This window comes from Heterocephalus glaber, unplaced genomic scaffold, assembly GCF_053883595.1.
Source record: "Heterocephalus glaber isolate CG9 unplaced genomic scaffold, H.glaber_assembly_v1.0 deba00001497, whole genome shotgun sequence".
Lineage (NCBI taxonomy): Eukaryota > Metazoa > Chordata > Mammalia > Rodentia > Bathyergidae > Heterocephalus > Heterocephalus glaber.
In genome coordinates, this window is record NW_028258320.1 from 14,973,675 (window position 1) to 14,989,943 (window position 16,269).

The 16,269-nt window shown below is 39.2% G+C and overlaps 1 protein-coding gene across 4 annotated transcripts in view; it reads left to right on the forward strand.

Moving 5' to 3' along the window:
* The window catches only part of Cfap70 (cilia and flagella associated protein 70), a 53,607-nt gene that overhangs the window by 14,657 nt on the left and 22,681 nt on the right, over positions 1-16,269 (forward strand). For 2 of the 4 annotated variants that reach the window (XM_021259607.2, XM_087185404.1), the window contains 8 exons: positions 710-809; positions 1,324-1,458; positions 7,034-7,204; positions 7,372-7,452; positions 9,157-9,248; positions 12,783-12,843; positions 13,359-13,553; positions 16,069-16,200. In XM_021259607.2, the coding sequence (XP_021115266.2) occupies positions 710-809; positions 1,324-1,458; positions 7,034-7,204; positions 7,372-7,452; positions 9,157-9,248; positions 12,783-12,843; positions 13,359-13,553; positions 16,069-16,200 (967 nt within the window). The remainder of the gene's footprint in view (positions 1-709; positions 810-1,323; positions 1,459-7,033; positions 7,205-7,371; positions 7,453-9,156; positions 9,249-12,782; positions 12,844-13,358; positions 13,554-16,068; positions 16,201-16,269) is intronic. The other 2 variants (XM_004846274.3, XM_013072988.3) reach the window with 2 other exon arrangements.

Here is a 16,269-nt window from a genome sequence, read left to right on the forward strand (position 1 = left end):
TATATTTGCATTAATGTAATTTCTTTGTTTCTCACCTCATCTGTATCAGTTAGAGAAGTGCCTAGTGACAACTAGGGTGAGCATTTACTTCTCTTTCATGTAGAAGTCCAGAACTGGTATGTTTAGTGGCTTCACAATGTCATCAAGGGTCCTGGGATTTAGCTCGGTGGATCCACCGCCTGCCTCGAAAGCGGAAGGACCTGAGTTTGATCCCTGGTACCAAAAACAAAACAAAACAAAAAAACCCACAATGTCATCAAGTATCCAGGCTTATTTTGTCCTCTACCTTCTTTAATATGTGCCTTCTGTCTACAAGTTTATCTCATGGCCCAGGATGGCTGCTAGAGTTCCAGCCTGCATATTCACATTCCTGGCAAAAAGTTGGAAGAAGGGAATGGTTATGGATAAAAAAAGAACGAAGCTAGCTGTCTTAGCTTCTCTTATAGAACCTGACATGCTCACTTTACATGTCATTGGCTGTTTCCAGATGCAGAAAAGGGTAGATATGTTGTTTTAATTGGACACATTGTCACTCCAACTAAATGAGGGTAATTTTATATATTTGGGAAGGTTTAAAAATTGTCAAATTGATAAACATTTTTCTATATGTGTGCTGTATTACTTTCTAAAAGAAAAGAATGTTTTTCTTTAAATTCTATTGACCGCATTTTTGAATATAATGGTAATGGGCTGATATTTTGATTCGTAGCTTTCAGAAAAGAATTGCTGATTGCCGGCTTTGGCCTGTAGAGATCACAAGAGTTCCTCTGATTAATGTTCCTAAAGGGAAAGCTGGCAAGTTTGATAAGGTAAAAATATGAATTTAAAAATATAAAACCAGGTGAGGTGGTACACGGCTGTAATCCCAGCATTCAGGAGGCTGAGGTAGAAAGATGCTTGAGCTATTTGACATCAGCCTGTTATTTTAAGACCCTGTCCTAAAAAAAAAAAAAAAATCAAGGAAAAAAGAGAAAGAAAGAAAGAAGGAAGGAAGAAAAGAAGGACATTTATATTAAATACATATGTTGAAGTGCTAGATCAAACCAACTGTTACTCTGCTTCTAATTCTGTTATCAAAGGAAGATGCAGCCTCATATTGGTCTTCCGTCTGTGGTGACCAGCTCATGCTGATTTGGCTATTGCCATTTTGAAGATAAAAGAAATTGAGGCCTAAAATGTCTATGTAACTGGTCCGAAGGGACATAATTAGCAAAGTAGCAGAGTTGGTTCCTAAAACCGAGCCTTTGGACTGCTGAGTCAGGGGTCCATCCCATCTGCGGCTTCACTTTTCAGCACCAAAACTCTTCGATTTGATCCCTTTAGAATGAAGATGAAAGTCAGCTTTCGTTTCACGGTGTGGCTTACGTTAATATGGTCCCACTGCTGTACCCAGGTGTGAGGAGGATTCGCGGTGCCTTTCACATTTACCCTTACCTAGACAGTACTGTCTATGAAAAGGTAAGAAAAATTGTAAAAATAGATATCATCTTAATTTATTCTACGTGTCTTTTTTCTTTTTTTTTTTTTTTGGTACCGGGGATTGAACTCCGGACCTTGCGAGGCAGGCACTGGAACCACTGAGCTAAATCCATCGCTATGTATCTTTATTTACATCTTCAACATACATGTCTTTGCAAGTGATTTTTAGACCACTTGTATACTAGGATGTTAGACCCTTGTAGTCATGGACCTTACAAACCTGAAGAAAATGCAAATCTCAAATCTCCAGTGTCATGTGAAAAGCAACATGGAAAAACCAGCTGTGCCGTTGATCTCACAGTGGAATGCTATTTGACAGTAAGAAGGACTGGAATAATGATATATACAGCAGTGTGGATGAATCTCAAATGTACCGTGCAACCAGACAAAAAAGAGTATATACTACTATAAGGTTCCATTTATATGTGATTTAAGGAAGTAATTTAGATTGACAAAAAGCAGATTAAGTTTCTTGGAGCCAGGTGTGGTGGTGTACCCCTGTAATCCCAGCACTTGGGAGGCTGAGGCAGGAAGATCACTGTGAGTTTGAGGCCAGCCTGGACTACATAGAGAGACCCTGTCTCACCAAAAAAAAAAGAGTTGGTTGTAGTCAGGGATATAGGGAGGGATGGATTACATTAAAAGAGAGGAAAATATTAAGGATGATGAATAAGTTGGGTATTTGATTGTGGTAATGATTTCACAAGCATTTAAGAGTGCAGTTTAGCTGGGGATTTAGCTCAGTGGTTCCAGTGCCTACCTCACAACCACGGTCCCAAGTTCGATCCCCAGTACCAAAAAAAAAAAAAGAGTGCAGTTTATACCAATTTACACTTTGGTAGTGGTGAATGAAAGTTGTTTTACTACATCTTTGCCATAATGGACATTAGCATATTTTAAAAATTGTCACTAGCCATGATCAAAAGAAACCTATACCTAGACACATGATAATCAAGATCCCAGAAACCCAACAGAAGAAGAAAACCCTACAGGCAGTTAGAGAAAAGAAACAAATCACCTATAAAGGAAAGCCCATCGAATCATGGCAGATTTTTCAACACAAACGTTCAAATCAAGGAGAGCCTGGAGTCAAGTATTTCTTTCTTTCTTTTTTTTTTGGTACTGGGGATTGAACTCAGGTCCTTGTGCTTGTGAGGCAGGTGGCAGAACCACTGAGCTAAATCCCCGGCCCTGGAGTCAAATATTTCAAGCCCTAAAAGAAAATAACTTCCAACCTAGACTGCTGCATCATGCAAAATTATCTTTCAAAATCGATGAGGAAATTAGATATTTTCACGACAAAGAACACCTGAGAAATTTCATGAACACCAAACCAGCACTCCAAACAATCCTAAGCAATGTCCTAGAAAAAGACAATGAAGATCACAACTCCATGAGGCCCAACAGAGGGAAGCCACTAGGCAAGGTAAGAAACTAAAGGGAAAGGGGGAAAAAATAAGAAATAAAAGAGCCAACGACAGTAAAACATCATGACAAGGATGAGTCAATATCTATCAATTATAACTATCAATGTTAATGGTCTCAATTCACGAACCAAAAGAAATAGACTGACAGAATGGATTAAGAACCAAAATCCTGTGGGGCCGGGGATTTAGCTCAGTGGTTCCACCGCCTGCCTTGCAAGAGGAAGGATCCGAGTTCGATCCCCAGTACCAAAAAAAAAGAACCAAAATCCAACAATATGCTGTATACAAGAAACACACCTAACTCAAAAAGAAATTCATAGACTGAAAGTAAAAGGATGGAAAACAGTTCTCCATGCCACAGGAACCCAGAAAAAAGCAGGGATAGCAATCTTATTTGCAGACAAAGTAGATTTCAAATCAAAACTAATTAAGAGAGACAAAGATGGTCACTACATCTTTGTGAAGGGAACAGTCCAAGAGGAAGAGATGGTAATCCTAAATATATAGGCACCAAATACAAATGCCCCCAATTACATAAAACAAATATTAATGGACATAAAAAAACAAATAAGCACTAATACAATTGTAGTGGGGACCTCAATACTCCACTATCACAAATAGACAGATTATCTAGACAAAAAATTAATGAAATTCTAGAACCGAACCAAGCTATTGAACAAATGGACTTAATAGATGTCTACAGAGCGTTCCACTTCACAAAATCAGAATACACATTCTTTTCGGCTGCACATGGGTCATTCTCCAAAATAGACCACATGCTAGCTCATAGGACATGTCTAAGTAAATGTAAAAGAATTAAAGTTACCCCTTGTATATTATCAGACCATAGTGCAACAAAATTGGAGATCAATGACGTAAGAAACCACAAAACTCCCACAAACACATGGAAATTGAATAACACCCTCCTGAACAACCAATGGGTGACAGAGGAAATTAAAGAAGAAATTAGACAGTTTCTACAAGTAAATGATAATGCCAGTATAACATACAGGAGTCTATGGGACACAATGAAAGCACTTCTAAGTGGGAAATTGATAGCAGTCAATGCCTATATTAGGAAAACAGAACTCAAATAAATAACATAATGCAGAACCTCAAGCTCCTAGAAAAAGAAGAGCATAACAAACCCAAAGCTTGTATAAGAGAGGAAATTATATAGATCAGAGCAGAAATCAATGCAATCAAGACTAAGAGAACGATCCAAAAAATTAATGAATAAAAGAGTTGGTTTTTCGAAAGAATAAATAAAATCAATAAACCCTTAGCCAGACTTATCAAAAAAAGGAAAGAAAAGGCTCAAATCCATGCAGTCAAGAATGAAAAAGGTGAAGTCACAACAGACCCAGCAGAAATCCAAAGCATCATCAATACCTACTTTGAGAACCTGTACTCTAATAAAATGGAAAACAGAAGAAATGGACAGATTCCTAGATACATATGAATTACCAAAGTTAAATGAAGAAGATATAGAAATTCTAAACACCCCAATTACAATGAGTGAAATTGAAAATGTCATAAGAAATTTACCAACAAAGAAAAGCCCAGGTCCTGATGGCTTCACTGCTGAATTCTATAAGACATTTAAAGAAGAACTATTGCTATTACTCTTTAAACTCATCAAGGAAATGGAAAGGGAAGCAAGGCTTCCAAATTCATTCCTGGAAGCAAGTATTACTTTGATTCCAAAACCAGGGAAAGACCCAACAAAAAAAGAGAACTACAGGCCAATCTCCCTAATGAATATTGATGCAAAAATCCTCACCAAGATACTGGCAAACAGAATACAGAGGGTCATCAAGAAAGAAGATCATATACCCTGACCAAGTTGGATTTATCCCAGGGATGCAAGGATGGTTCAACATTCGTAAATCAATAAATGTAACACACTATATTAACAGAGTCCTCAGACAAAGGTCTACTATCGAGAATATATAAAGAATTGAAAAATATCAGATCCCCCAAATTCAAAGACCCAATTCAAAAATGGGCAACCGAGGGGCCGGGGATTTAGCTCGGTGGTTTCACCACCTGCTGCGCAAGTGCAAGGACCCAAGTTGGATCCCTGGTACCAAAAAAAAAAAAAAAAGGGCATCCGAAATGAACAGACATTTCTCAAAGAAGTAAAAGCAGCAAATAAGTATATGAAGAAATGTTCAACATCACTGGTCATTCGAGAGATGCAGATGAAAGCAACACTGAGATTCCAACTCACCCCAGAAAGAATGGCTACTATCAAGAAATCAACCAAACACAAATGCTGGCGGGGCTGTGGGGAGAAAGGAGCCCTTCTCCATTGTTGGTGGGAGTGCAGACTGGTGCTACCACTGTGGAAATCAGTATAGAGATACCTCAGAGAACTAGGGCTAGAGGTCCCATTTGACCCAGCTATCCCTCTATTGGATATCTTTCCAAAAGAATTAAAAGAATTATACCACAGTGATATATGCACACCCATATTTATAGTGGCACAGCTTGTAATAGCTAAAACTTGGAAACAGCCCAAGTGCCCATCAACTGGAGACTGGATAAAGATGTGGTTTTTCTATAAAATGGAGTACTATTCAGCCATAAAGAACAAGAAACTAGAGACATTTATATCTAAAAGGTTTGCTGCCAGGGCTAGGGATTTAGCTCAGTGGTTCTGGTGCCTGCCTTGCAAGCGCAATGACCCAAGTTCGATCCCGGGTACCAAAAAAACAAAGGTCTGCTGCCAGTGAATGGACAAACAAAATATGGTATCTCTATACAGAAGAATACTATTTAATAATGAAAAAGGAAACAATTACTAATATAATATCCCCAAATCATTGTACATTTTGAATGAGTAAATTGTATGAACAACAGTTCTGCTTTTGTAAAAAAAAGGCATGAACTAATGATACATGTTATAACACAGATGAACCTCAAAAAACATATTGAGTGGGCTGGGGATTTAGCTCAGTGGTTCCAGTGCCTGCCTGGCAAGCACAAGGTCCCAAGTTCAATCCCCGGTACCAAACAAAAACAAAAACAAAACAAAAAACATGCTAAGTGAAAGAAGACAGCACATTGCACAGTATCACTTATACAAAATAGTCTCATTGTACAGCTTATCCCAAAGTTGAGAAAGTTTTAAAATTTTGCATCTATGAAAAAAATTTTTAAGAAATTTCCATCTATGAAATACAGTAATTATGATAGATGTGATAAGATTGTGAGTGATTTTTAGTACTTACAATTTTTCTTTTGTCACATTGTCTTTTTAACAGTGTTATTGATGCATCGTTAACAAATAACAAACTGTATATATTTAACATGTACAGTTTTAAAGCTTTGCCATATATATGTACATCTGTGAAATTATCACAGTCAGGATCCTGAAGCTGGGACTGGTAGCACACACTCATGGAGAGAGTGCCTGGATTTTTTTCACTTAGCCTAAATTATTTTGCGAATCACTCATGTGGTTTAAGTAAAACATAGTTATAAGACTCCTTTCCAGTCACTTAACTAGAGTGTGCCCCATGAAAAGGTTTTGCTTTGAAATTTAACCTTGGGCTGTTTTTCCAACTATAATTGATAGGCAAGTAGTCATTAGGTTGGTACTATTTCTTGTATAGCAATAAGTTCTATCACTTAAAGTTAATTTGAAGTTATGTGTCAAAGGTGAAGGATTTTCTTTTTTATGGTACTGGGGATTGAACCCAGGCCTTCACACTGGGCTACAATACCTAGCCTTTTTTAATTTTTTATTTTGAGACAGGATCTCACTAAATTGCCCAGGCTGTGGTTGAACTTGCATCCTCCTGCCTCAGCCTCCCAGAATGCTGGAATTGCAGGTGTGCTCCACCACACCCTGCTAGATTAACTGTTTTCTGATGACAAGGGTTATGAGACTCCTGAATCAAGTTGGGTTGTACAGTTTCCTCTTAAGACTTCATGTAGGGTAGGCAGCTAACTTTCTGGTGTTTTTGCATGTTGTAGAAGAAGGGAATGCAGTGGAGTTTTTCAGGTCCTTTCTATGATTCTGCAGTGTAGAAATTATGTGGAAGATCAAACTATGCTTTCAACTTTGTCTCATTTGCCTGTGATGCATTGCATTTTTTTGTTTGTTTGTTTCTTTCCAGACTAAATGTTTATTCAGCTTGTTCCGGGATGCTGGCCATCATTTGATTCAGAATAATAAAACAGGAGCAGTTAATTCTCCAGTGCTCAAATCAGTTGTTTCTAAGACTCTGAAAGAAGACAGATCAGTCAAGGAGAAGGACATAGATGGGAAACTTAAGCCTGGAGATATGGTAGGTCGTGGAGAAGTGATCCCCTTACACCCAGAGGTTTGTGCTGATTTCTCGCTTGGTGGATGCTGTCCCTGTAGTCTATTTTTTGAAGTAATGATGATCATTGTCGTGGCCATTTTAGGACTGTTTATGAATTCAGTTTTTGAGGTGTGTCAACTTTCTTGCAGCAAGTGTCTAGTGTAAAGTCTCAGAGCTCAGATACTCCTGTGGAAGGCGAACCCCCTCTAAGTCACAATCTGGAAGGACAGGTAACTATGCACAGAGGTTTGGAAAATTAAGTTTAAGTTCATCAGATCTTTTCTGAGCAAGACAGCTAGCTTAGAAGATGCTCAGGGCAGAGTATCTGCATTACTGTCCCATGTTTGCCCAGGATCTTGGGGACATTTTGTTTTATTGAGATTCTATAAAGTGAGTTGGTACCTGACTATCTGGTTTTGGTACCAGGGACCGAACTTGGGACCTTGTGCTCTCAAGGCAGGCGCTGGAACCACTGAGCTAAATCCTGATTATCTTTATGGTTCTTTCAGCATTAAAATTTTATGTCTTGGGTTAATTCTAGTATGCGGGATGTAAAGACACATCAGCTCCAGCATCTATTCATTTGTCTCAAGACACTCAGCTATCTGGTAGCAGAAACAGACAGTACATAACTAACCACGATATATAACTGCACCGAGTGTTGGAGTAGAGGTACAAATGTGAATTCTATGGGGGCTCAGGACACAGAGAGAAATATAGGTCAGGATGGAGCCATTTCAGAGAAGGCTTCATGGAAGAAGTAACCACTGAACTAAGTAGTGAATGATAAAGAGCATTCATTCGAAAATGAAGGGAGAGGCATTTCCAGGCCAGCAAACAGCATGATTCAAAGCACAGGAAATTTACAAAAGCAGAATTTAAGGTGCTTCCATCAATTCAGTGTTTGATATGTCGGAATGAAAAGAAAGGAGAAGTTGTAGAAAGAGGTGTGAAGGAAGAGCGAGGCAGTCATGTTATTGAAAAATGAGGCAGGCTTGCTAAAAAGTTTGATCTTTATTCCACAGACAGTGAGGGACTCCGGCCTCATCTGGGAGCCTCACACTGGAAGTTTTTAAGTCACATAAAAATAAGACCTTGTATGTTGCAGACAGAATTTTTGCAAGGGTGTGAAAGAGATTGAAGTTGCTTTGGGCTTCACATGCTTGTCTTGTAGCGCAGATGAGTGTTGAGGACAGTTTGATTCAGGGCAGGGGTGGTAATAACAGTCAGAAACTAGCAGAGGCAACTGGGACAATTTGGGGTTGGTTTCAAGCCTCACTTTCTGTAACTGTGATGGTGCCATTAAGAGAGAAGTCAACAGAGCTGGTACAAGAGAAGTGAGAAATTTGCATATGGCATATTTGGGATTGTGGCAAAAATCTTTTTCAGTAGTCAGAGTTGGTAGATGGTAGTGGGGAGGCTGAGGGGGAATATAAGAAGGTTGTGAATATTTCTGTAGCACCCATGAAACAGAGTTTGTGGAAGAAAGAATGGTATTCAGTTAAAACAGTTCCAAGGATAGCTGTGCATGGTGGTGCGTGCCTATAATTCTGCACTCAGGCGGCTGAGGCAGGAGAATCATGAGTTTGAGGTCAGCCTGGGCTACATAGTGAGTTCAAGGCCAACCTGAACTACATAGCAACAGCCTGTCACAAAGAACAAAAAACCAGTGCAAAGGAAAGAATTATGAACACGTTTAACATAACATCAACTGAGGTAGAAATTTTCAAGAATAAAAGTGAAAACCTTTTCTTCTAAAATATAACCATTGTTGCCATATGTCTTTCCAGTTACTTTTCTATGTAAAAAAATGATAGTTGAGATCGTTCTAGATATGTAGTTGTATATTTATTTTCTCTGTACATTATCTTATGTTATTAGATTTTTTCACAAATATTTTTTTCTTGAAATAAATAAGAAAAATGTCTTTACAGCAATATTTAGAAGCGGGGACATACATTGTGTTGGAGGTTCAGCTGGACAAAGCCTTGGTTCCAAGACGATTGCCAGAGGAGCTAGCCAGAAGGTATGGAGTAATGGTTCTCACACAAACAGTTCAGGTAAAAATGAGGAAATTGGTGTGTTCCCACAAATGTGATTTCCCCAGGCTAAGCAACAGTTTTCTGTTGTTGTTGTTGTTTTCTCCAGATGGGATAGAAATTCTTATTGTGGTTTCCTTATTGCAGAAGCATCATATGCTCATTATAAAAAATTTTAGAAAATAGAGATGAACAAGAAAGTATAAAAACACCCAGATTTCTACTCATCTAGTGTAACCTCATTTAACACTTTAGTGTCTATCCTTCTGAAGTTATTTTAAAGCCCCTATGTTATCTATACACACATTCTCAGTCTCTCTCTGTCCCTGCTCTCTGTCTCTCATACACAGACGTACACACACAGAAGTCACAGATACATTTATCTTCTTCTGCCTCCGCCTCCTCCTCCTCCTCCTCCTCTTCCTCCTCCTGCTCTTCTTTTTCTTCATGTGTGCTGGGATTGAACCCAGGGTGTTGTGCACACAAGTGCTCTACCACTGAGCCCCGAACGTGTAATTCTTTTTTTTTTTTTTCTGGTACAGGGGAATGGAACTCATGACCTTATCCTTGTGAGGCAGGTACAGTGCCACTGAGCTAAATCCCTAGCAGTCTGTATGTGTAATTCTTTTTTTTTTTTGAGACAGGGTCTCACTGTGTAGTTCAGACTGGCCTTAAACTCACTATGTAGCCCAGGCTGGCTTTGAACTCACAGTGATCCTCCTGCCTCAGCCTCTCGAGTGCTGGGACTACACACATACACCACCACGTCCTGCTGTATGTGTAATTCTTAAAAACTGTTTTTTATATTGTACCATCCTGCTTTACTTATGTAACTAGAAAATTGTGTATTACATCGAAGTTAACCAATTTGTTGACCTACAGTGATTCAAAGTATTCTTTTCTCCCTTTTCTCTCAGTAAAAATTTCACTTTCATTTCTGATTTTAGTAATTTGAGTCTCCTCTCCTTTATCTTAATCTTTTTTTTTTTTTTGGTACTGGGGATTGAACTCGGGTCCTTGTGCTTGCGCAGCAGGCATCGAAACCACTGAGCTAAATCCCTGGCAATCTTCTTTTTTTTTTGCTATTGGGGATTGAACTCAGGACCTTGTGCTTGCGAGGCAGACGTGGCACCACTGAGCTAAATCCCCGGCTCTTTTGTTGGCCTTTTAAATGATCAAAAATATAAATTTTGTTGATTTTTTAATTTTGTTTTTCTATTCTCAGTTTTGTCTTGACTCAATTTTTTTTTTTTTTTTTTTGGTACCTGGGATCAAACTTGGGTCCTTGAACTTGCACAGCAGGCAGCAAAACCACTGAGCTAAATCCCCGGCCCTTGACTCAATTATTTTTATAATAAAAGAAATGCAAATTGAAAGTATCGTGACGTGCCTAGTTGTTACACTGTTTTAGATCATAAAAGTTTAATAACTCATTCTGTTGTTGATGAGAATGTTTGAAAATAGCCTCTCGGCTGCAAACTGGGTGAGTATAAAGTGGCACAACTCCATGGGAGAGCAATTTAGTAATAGTTGTTTAAATAGCAATTCATGGGTCTTTTAACCCCTTCTTCAATAGTTGATTGCCATATGGCCAGGGATTTAGCTCAGTGGTTCCGCCTTGAAAGTGCAAGGTTCCAAGTTTGATCCCCATACCAAAAAAAAAAAGTTTATTGCCATAGTTTGGCTTTGCAGTTTACCCTAAAGGCTATTCCTCACACACATCAGACACATTTCCTTTTGTTTTTTGAGCCAGGGTTTTGCTATGCAGTTCAGGCTGGACTTGAACTCGCAGCAGTCCTCCTGCCTCAGCCTCCTGGGAGCTAGGACAGCTAGGATTATAGGTGTGCACCAACCACACCTGACCCATCAGGCACATTCTCACAGGAAAACCTTAATGCTTCTCTGCTATGTAGTTCAGGCTGGCTTTGAACTCAGTATTAGCCCAGGCTGGCCTTGAACTCCCAGTGATCTTCCTGCCTCAGCCTCTCAAGTGCTGGGACTACAGGCATGTACCACCACACTGGGACACCTGATGCGTTCTTATCCTGGATATCTTCTTCACTTCTCTGTCTGTACTCAAATATCACTGCAGTGAGGCCTTCCCTTGTGAAATATGCTCTCCCATTCTATGGCCTCTAAACCTCAATGTGGCCCATTGGCCTTGCTGCACTATATTTCTCTGTGGCACATATTACTAACATAGTTGTCTTAATTATTTACCTTGCTAATTGTCTTTCCTTCCCTTCTAGAAGATAAGCTACATGCAGGGAGAGTTTTTGTTCATTTTGTTTAATGTTCTCTACTTAGACCTAGAAACCCATATGATGGACAAGAGGCACTCAGTATATATTTTAGGCACTTTGTAGATATTTTTTAGTGAATAAATAAATTGTGTTTGGAGAAAAAATTTGGAGGCTAGAAAACAAAGTTTAAAGGAGATAATTTCCTTTTTATACTTTAAAATCTTGTATCATGTACACATATCACCTATCAAAATAAATCAGATTAAAATTCCTATGAACAGAGGTATAGAAGTTCTATAAAAAAATTGAATTTGTGAGTGTGACTGTGGGGTTGAAGGCAGTACAATGTCCTCTAGCAGAATCTGAAAGTATCAGCCAGAACAATAGTAACTTATCCCTTGCAGTTTCTTGTTAGATCTCCTGAAAATGGAAGATAGAAGTTCTGGCATCAGTAATTTGATAGTAACAAAATGTGTTCTTACCTTAAAATCTGATAGCATGTTTGTAATTATTGTACTCCTGCAAACTATGACCAAGAGTACACTTTTTATCCTAGGTGGAGACTATAAAGAAAAGCTTTTTCTTGGGCCTGGCATTTAGCTCAGTGGTTTCGCCGCCTGCTGCACAAGTGCAAGGACCTGAGTTCAATCCCCAGTACCAAAAAAGAAAAGCTTTTTCTTGCCTATACCATGCAGATTTCTGAATCTTTACTTAACTGAGTGCCTCTAAAATCATAATACTCATTGTCTTCCAACCCCCTAGCCAAGCAGCCACTTGTGTATAATAGCAATTTTTTATTAAAAAAAATGTGCTGGGCCAGGATTTAGCTCAGTTGTTCCTTCGCCTCCCTCGAAAGCGCAAGGTCCCGAGTTTGATCCCTGGTACCAAAAAAAAAACACACAAAAAAACAAATAACAAAAAAAAGTGCTGGCAAAGCCAGAGCTCAAATAGCCAAAAATCCACTGAAATACCCGCTGAGTAGCAGCTTCCTTTGGGTCTGTCCAGTCGTGTGCTGGGGCTTTATGTGAGAGAACAACAGCACATTGCTCAAGGGCAATAGGGAAACACACCTCAGTTCTTCTCCACCCAGATTCTCCACAGGTGGGATATAAAGGAACATAAATTGGCAGATAATATATTTTTGTTTTTTGTTTTTGGTACCAGGGATCGAACTCGGGTCCTTGAGCTTGCGCAGCAGGCGGCGAAACCACTGAGCTAAATCCCTGGCCCGGCAGATAATATATTTTTATATGTTTAGATATATTTGTTCTGATACAGGGTCAAAGAAATGATACCTCCCAGGCCGCCTCTTACCCGCCGGACAGGAGGAGCTCAGAAGGCAAGTACCCAGCCATCCTGAAACTACAGGCAGTATGATGTTGGGTGCGTGCCTTTGAAGACGGCACGGACTTTTCAGTTTGTCTTCCAGAAGGAGTGAAAACTTGTTCGAAGCTTCACGTATTTTTATTCTTGGTTCATTTTCTTTTTTGGTACCGGGGATCAAACTTGGGACCTTGCGCTTGCGAGGCAGGCGGTGGAGCCACTGAGCTACATCCCCAGCCCTCCTGGTTCTATTTTTGATCAGTGGTGCACAATGAATATCCTATAATATTTAATCTTTGACTGATTGTTTTCCGAGTTGGGAAGAAAAGGGCAGTTTTTATCTAAAGTGCTATTGGCCGGGGATTTAGCTCAGTGGTTCCACCTCTTGCCTGGCAAGCGCAAGGTCTCGAGTTCGATGCCTCGTACCAAAAAAAAAAGTGCTATTGAACATAAAATCTAACTCAGTTTTAGACTTCAGTCTATAGTCGTGACCTCTTTGAGGCCTCTTTCTGAGACACTGTGTTATTTTAGGCGGTGAGTGACTACCACACGCAAATCAAGAACATTTCTAGAGCAATTCTAGATGAGTACCACAAAATGTTTGGAAAACAGGTGGCCAAACTGGGGAATGATATAGACAGTGAAACCCTGGAAGACCAGAAGTGCCGGCTCAACTATGAGCTTAATTGCTCTGGAAAATACTTTGCTTTCAAAGAACAACTCAAGGTAAAACATTTATGGATTTAATTTTAGGTTTTTAGGAAGCATATTCTCTACATACCCACTTCACATTTTTTTTCTCTGATTATCTTCAGCTAAATTCTCTGTGATAGATTATCAGTAAAAGCTCCACTCCTGCAGTCTTGGAATGGCTTAGTATCCATTCTGAGTGTGAATTTATAAAAAATTAATTTTCACTTGGGCTGGATAAGGTTTTGTGTTGCTATAGAAGGAAGAAACTTTGTTACTGATTCTGTAACTAATTCTGTCTTCTATCCAAATTTGTCCTTATTCTGCAGAATCACTAAGCTTTGAGAAATAGTTACTTGATAATAATTTCTTAAATAATAATAATGGCTAAGAATTATTGAATGTTTTCTGTATGCCAGGCAAACTTGTAAATGCTTCATATTTTACTAATTTAATATTCATAACAACCTTATGAGGTAGATACTCTCCATTTCCCATTTCATAGGTGGGGAAATGCAAAATTAGTTGGTTAACTAATTTGCTCAAGGTCACAGAGACAGTAAAGGTCAAAGACAGGAGGCAGATTCAGGCAGCCTGGCTGTAGAATTGCTGTACTATCCTGCCTGTCTGTGCACATTTACTATGTGCCCTGTACTAAAGTAAACAGGTACAAAAGAGACAGTGGGAAATAATAAAGTGAAAAATAACTGACACTCATGGAGAAGAGAAGGTATTTTCAGTAGGTAGTGTTGCGATGCTGGGCACATAGCTATCTCTCTGTGCCTCAATTTCTTTTTTTCTTAAATTCTTTTATTGGTACATTTTAGGTATACAATACAATTACATTTCTCATTGGGAATTGTACCTTTACATAATGCATCTTGGTTCTTATTTTTTCCCCATTCCTAGCCCTCCCTTCACACCCTCCACCCTTCCCTATTTACAAAGACTTTATTTCCATTTTTTCCATTTCTCATCATTTTTCCTTTCCCTTCTTTCCTTTCCCCTGCCCCTCCCACTACCCCTACCCCTTTGGACCTTTTTTTCCTATTTTGCATTATTGATTATTCATTCTAATCATTGGTACATTTTAGGTATACAATGTAATGACATTCATCATTGGAAATTTTGTGCCTCAATTTCTTGACCTAACAATGAGGGATAATATATATATTTTTTTGGTTTTGGTACCGGGGATCAAACTCGGGTCCTTGTGCTTGCACAGCAGGTGACAAAACCACTGAGCTAAGGGCCGGGGATTTAGTTCAGTGGTTCCAGCGCCTGCCTCGCAAGCGCAAGGTCCCAAGTTCGATCCCCGGTACCAAAAAAAAAACAAACAAAAAACCACTGAGCTAAATCCCTGGCCTATGAGGGATAATATTAATATTATCTCATGTGATCATCATGAGAATTAAATAATATGATGCATAGAAAATGCTTAGCATAAAACCTGGCAATAATATTAGTTAAGGAGGAAAAGAAAGAAGCTGCCACCTCGTCATAGCAACATGCTATGATTATACATTATTCCCTCCTTAGTTGTGGGGTAAATGTTCTAAGATCCCCAGTAGAGCAAGTAGAGTACCAAACTCTATGTGTATACTATTTTTTTCTATATCTACATAACTATGATAAACTCACTTTTTCATTTAAATAGAATACTTTATAGCTTCTCTTTGGCATATCCAAATTGTTACCTCACTACTCTTGTGCTTTGGTGCCATTGTTAAGTGAAATAAAAGCTGTTAGACATAAGAACTGTGATACGATGACAATCATCCTGATAACAAAATGGCTGTTAGGTGGTTAATGGGTGATAGTAGATACAGCTTGGAAATGCTGGACAGGGAATGGTTCACCTCCATGACAGGAAGAGCAGGCAGCACAAGATTTCATCATGCTACTCAGACTAGTACACAACTTACAATATCTATTATTTAGTTCTGAAATTTTCCATGTAAAATTTCAGACTGCAGTTGATCATGAATAACTGAAAGCTGTGGATAAGGAGGAAAATGGGGATAAGGAGTATAATAACAGCACTGTAAGCTTCTATTTCTATTTTCTCCCTTTGGCTTTTCAATCACCTTCTAAAGTAAGGTAATAGTACTAGAGCTACTGTTGTCCACTTAACAAATGAGGAGACAGAGGCACCAGACTGTAGAGTAATTTATGAAGTTGTATATTGGCAGCATCAGACCAGAATTCCTTTCTCTGGACTTTCAGTCTGGGGTTGTCTCCCTTGGCCCACAAGGGCGCTGTGAGAAACAGAATGCGTAAACCTACACTGAGGTTTTCTTCAGCTGCCTGACTCTCTTCCTAAGGTGGGAATCCTGCACTACTCCTTTCCTTGATGGTGACATCAAGGAAGGAAGCCATAGAGAGCATGTTGTCCAAGGGAGTATCAGAGAACTGAGAGGCTGGCAGTCTCCAGAGGGGAAACTAATCACCATCTGGTTTTGATAAGTCTTGGACCAAAAGTCCTCCAGAGACCTGTGCTATCAGCGTGGTGCTGTTGTGTCATCAGAAGGGTAATGCATGTGTCTTGTAGCACGCTGTGGTAAAGATTGTGAGAGAGAAATATTTGAAGACAACATCATTTGAAAGTCAGGAGGAACTACAGGCATTTATCAGTGAGCTTTATGTGTTCTTGGTCGATCAGATGCATGTGGCCCTAAACCAGGTAGGTGAACTGAGAGCTCTTTCTTTTCTCTGTAGAGCATCAAGGTCTCTCTTGAATTACTCCTGTCTT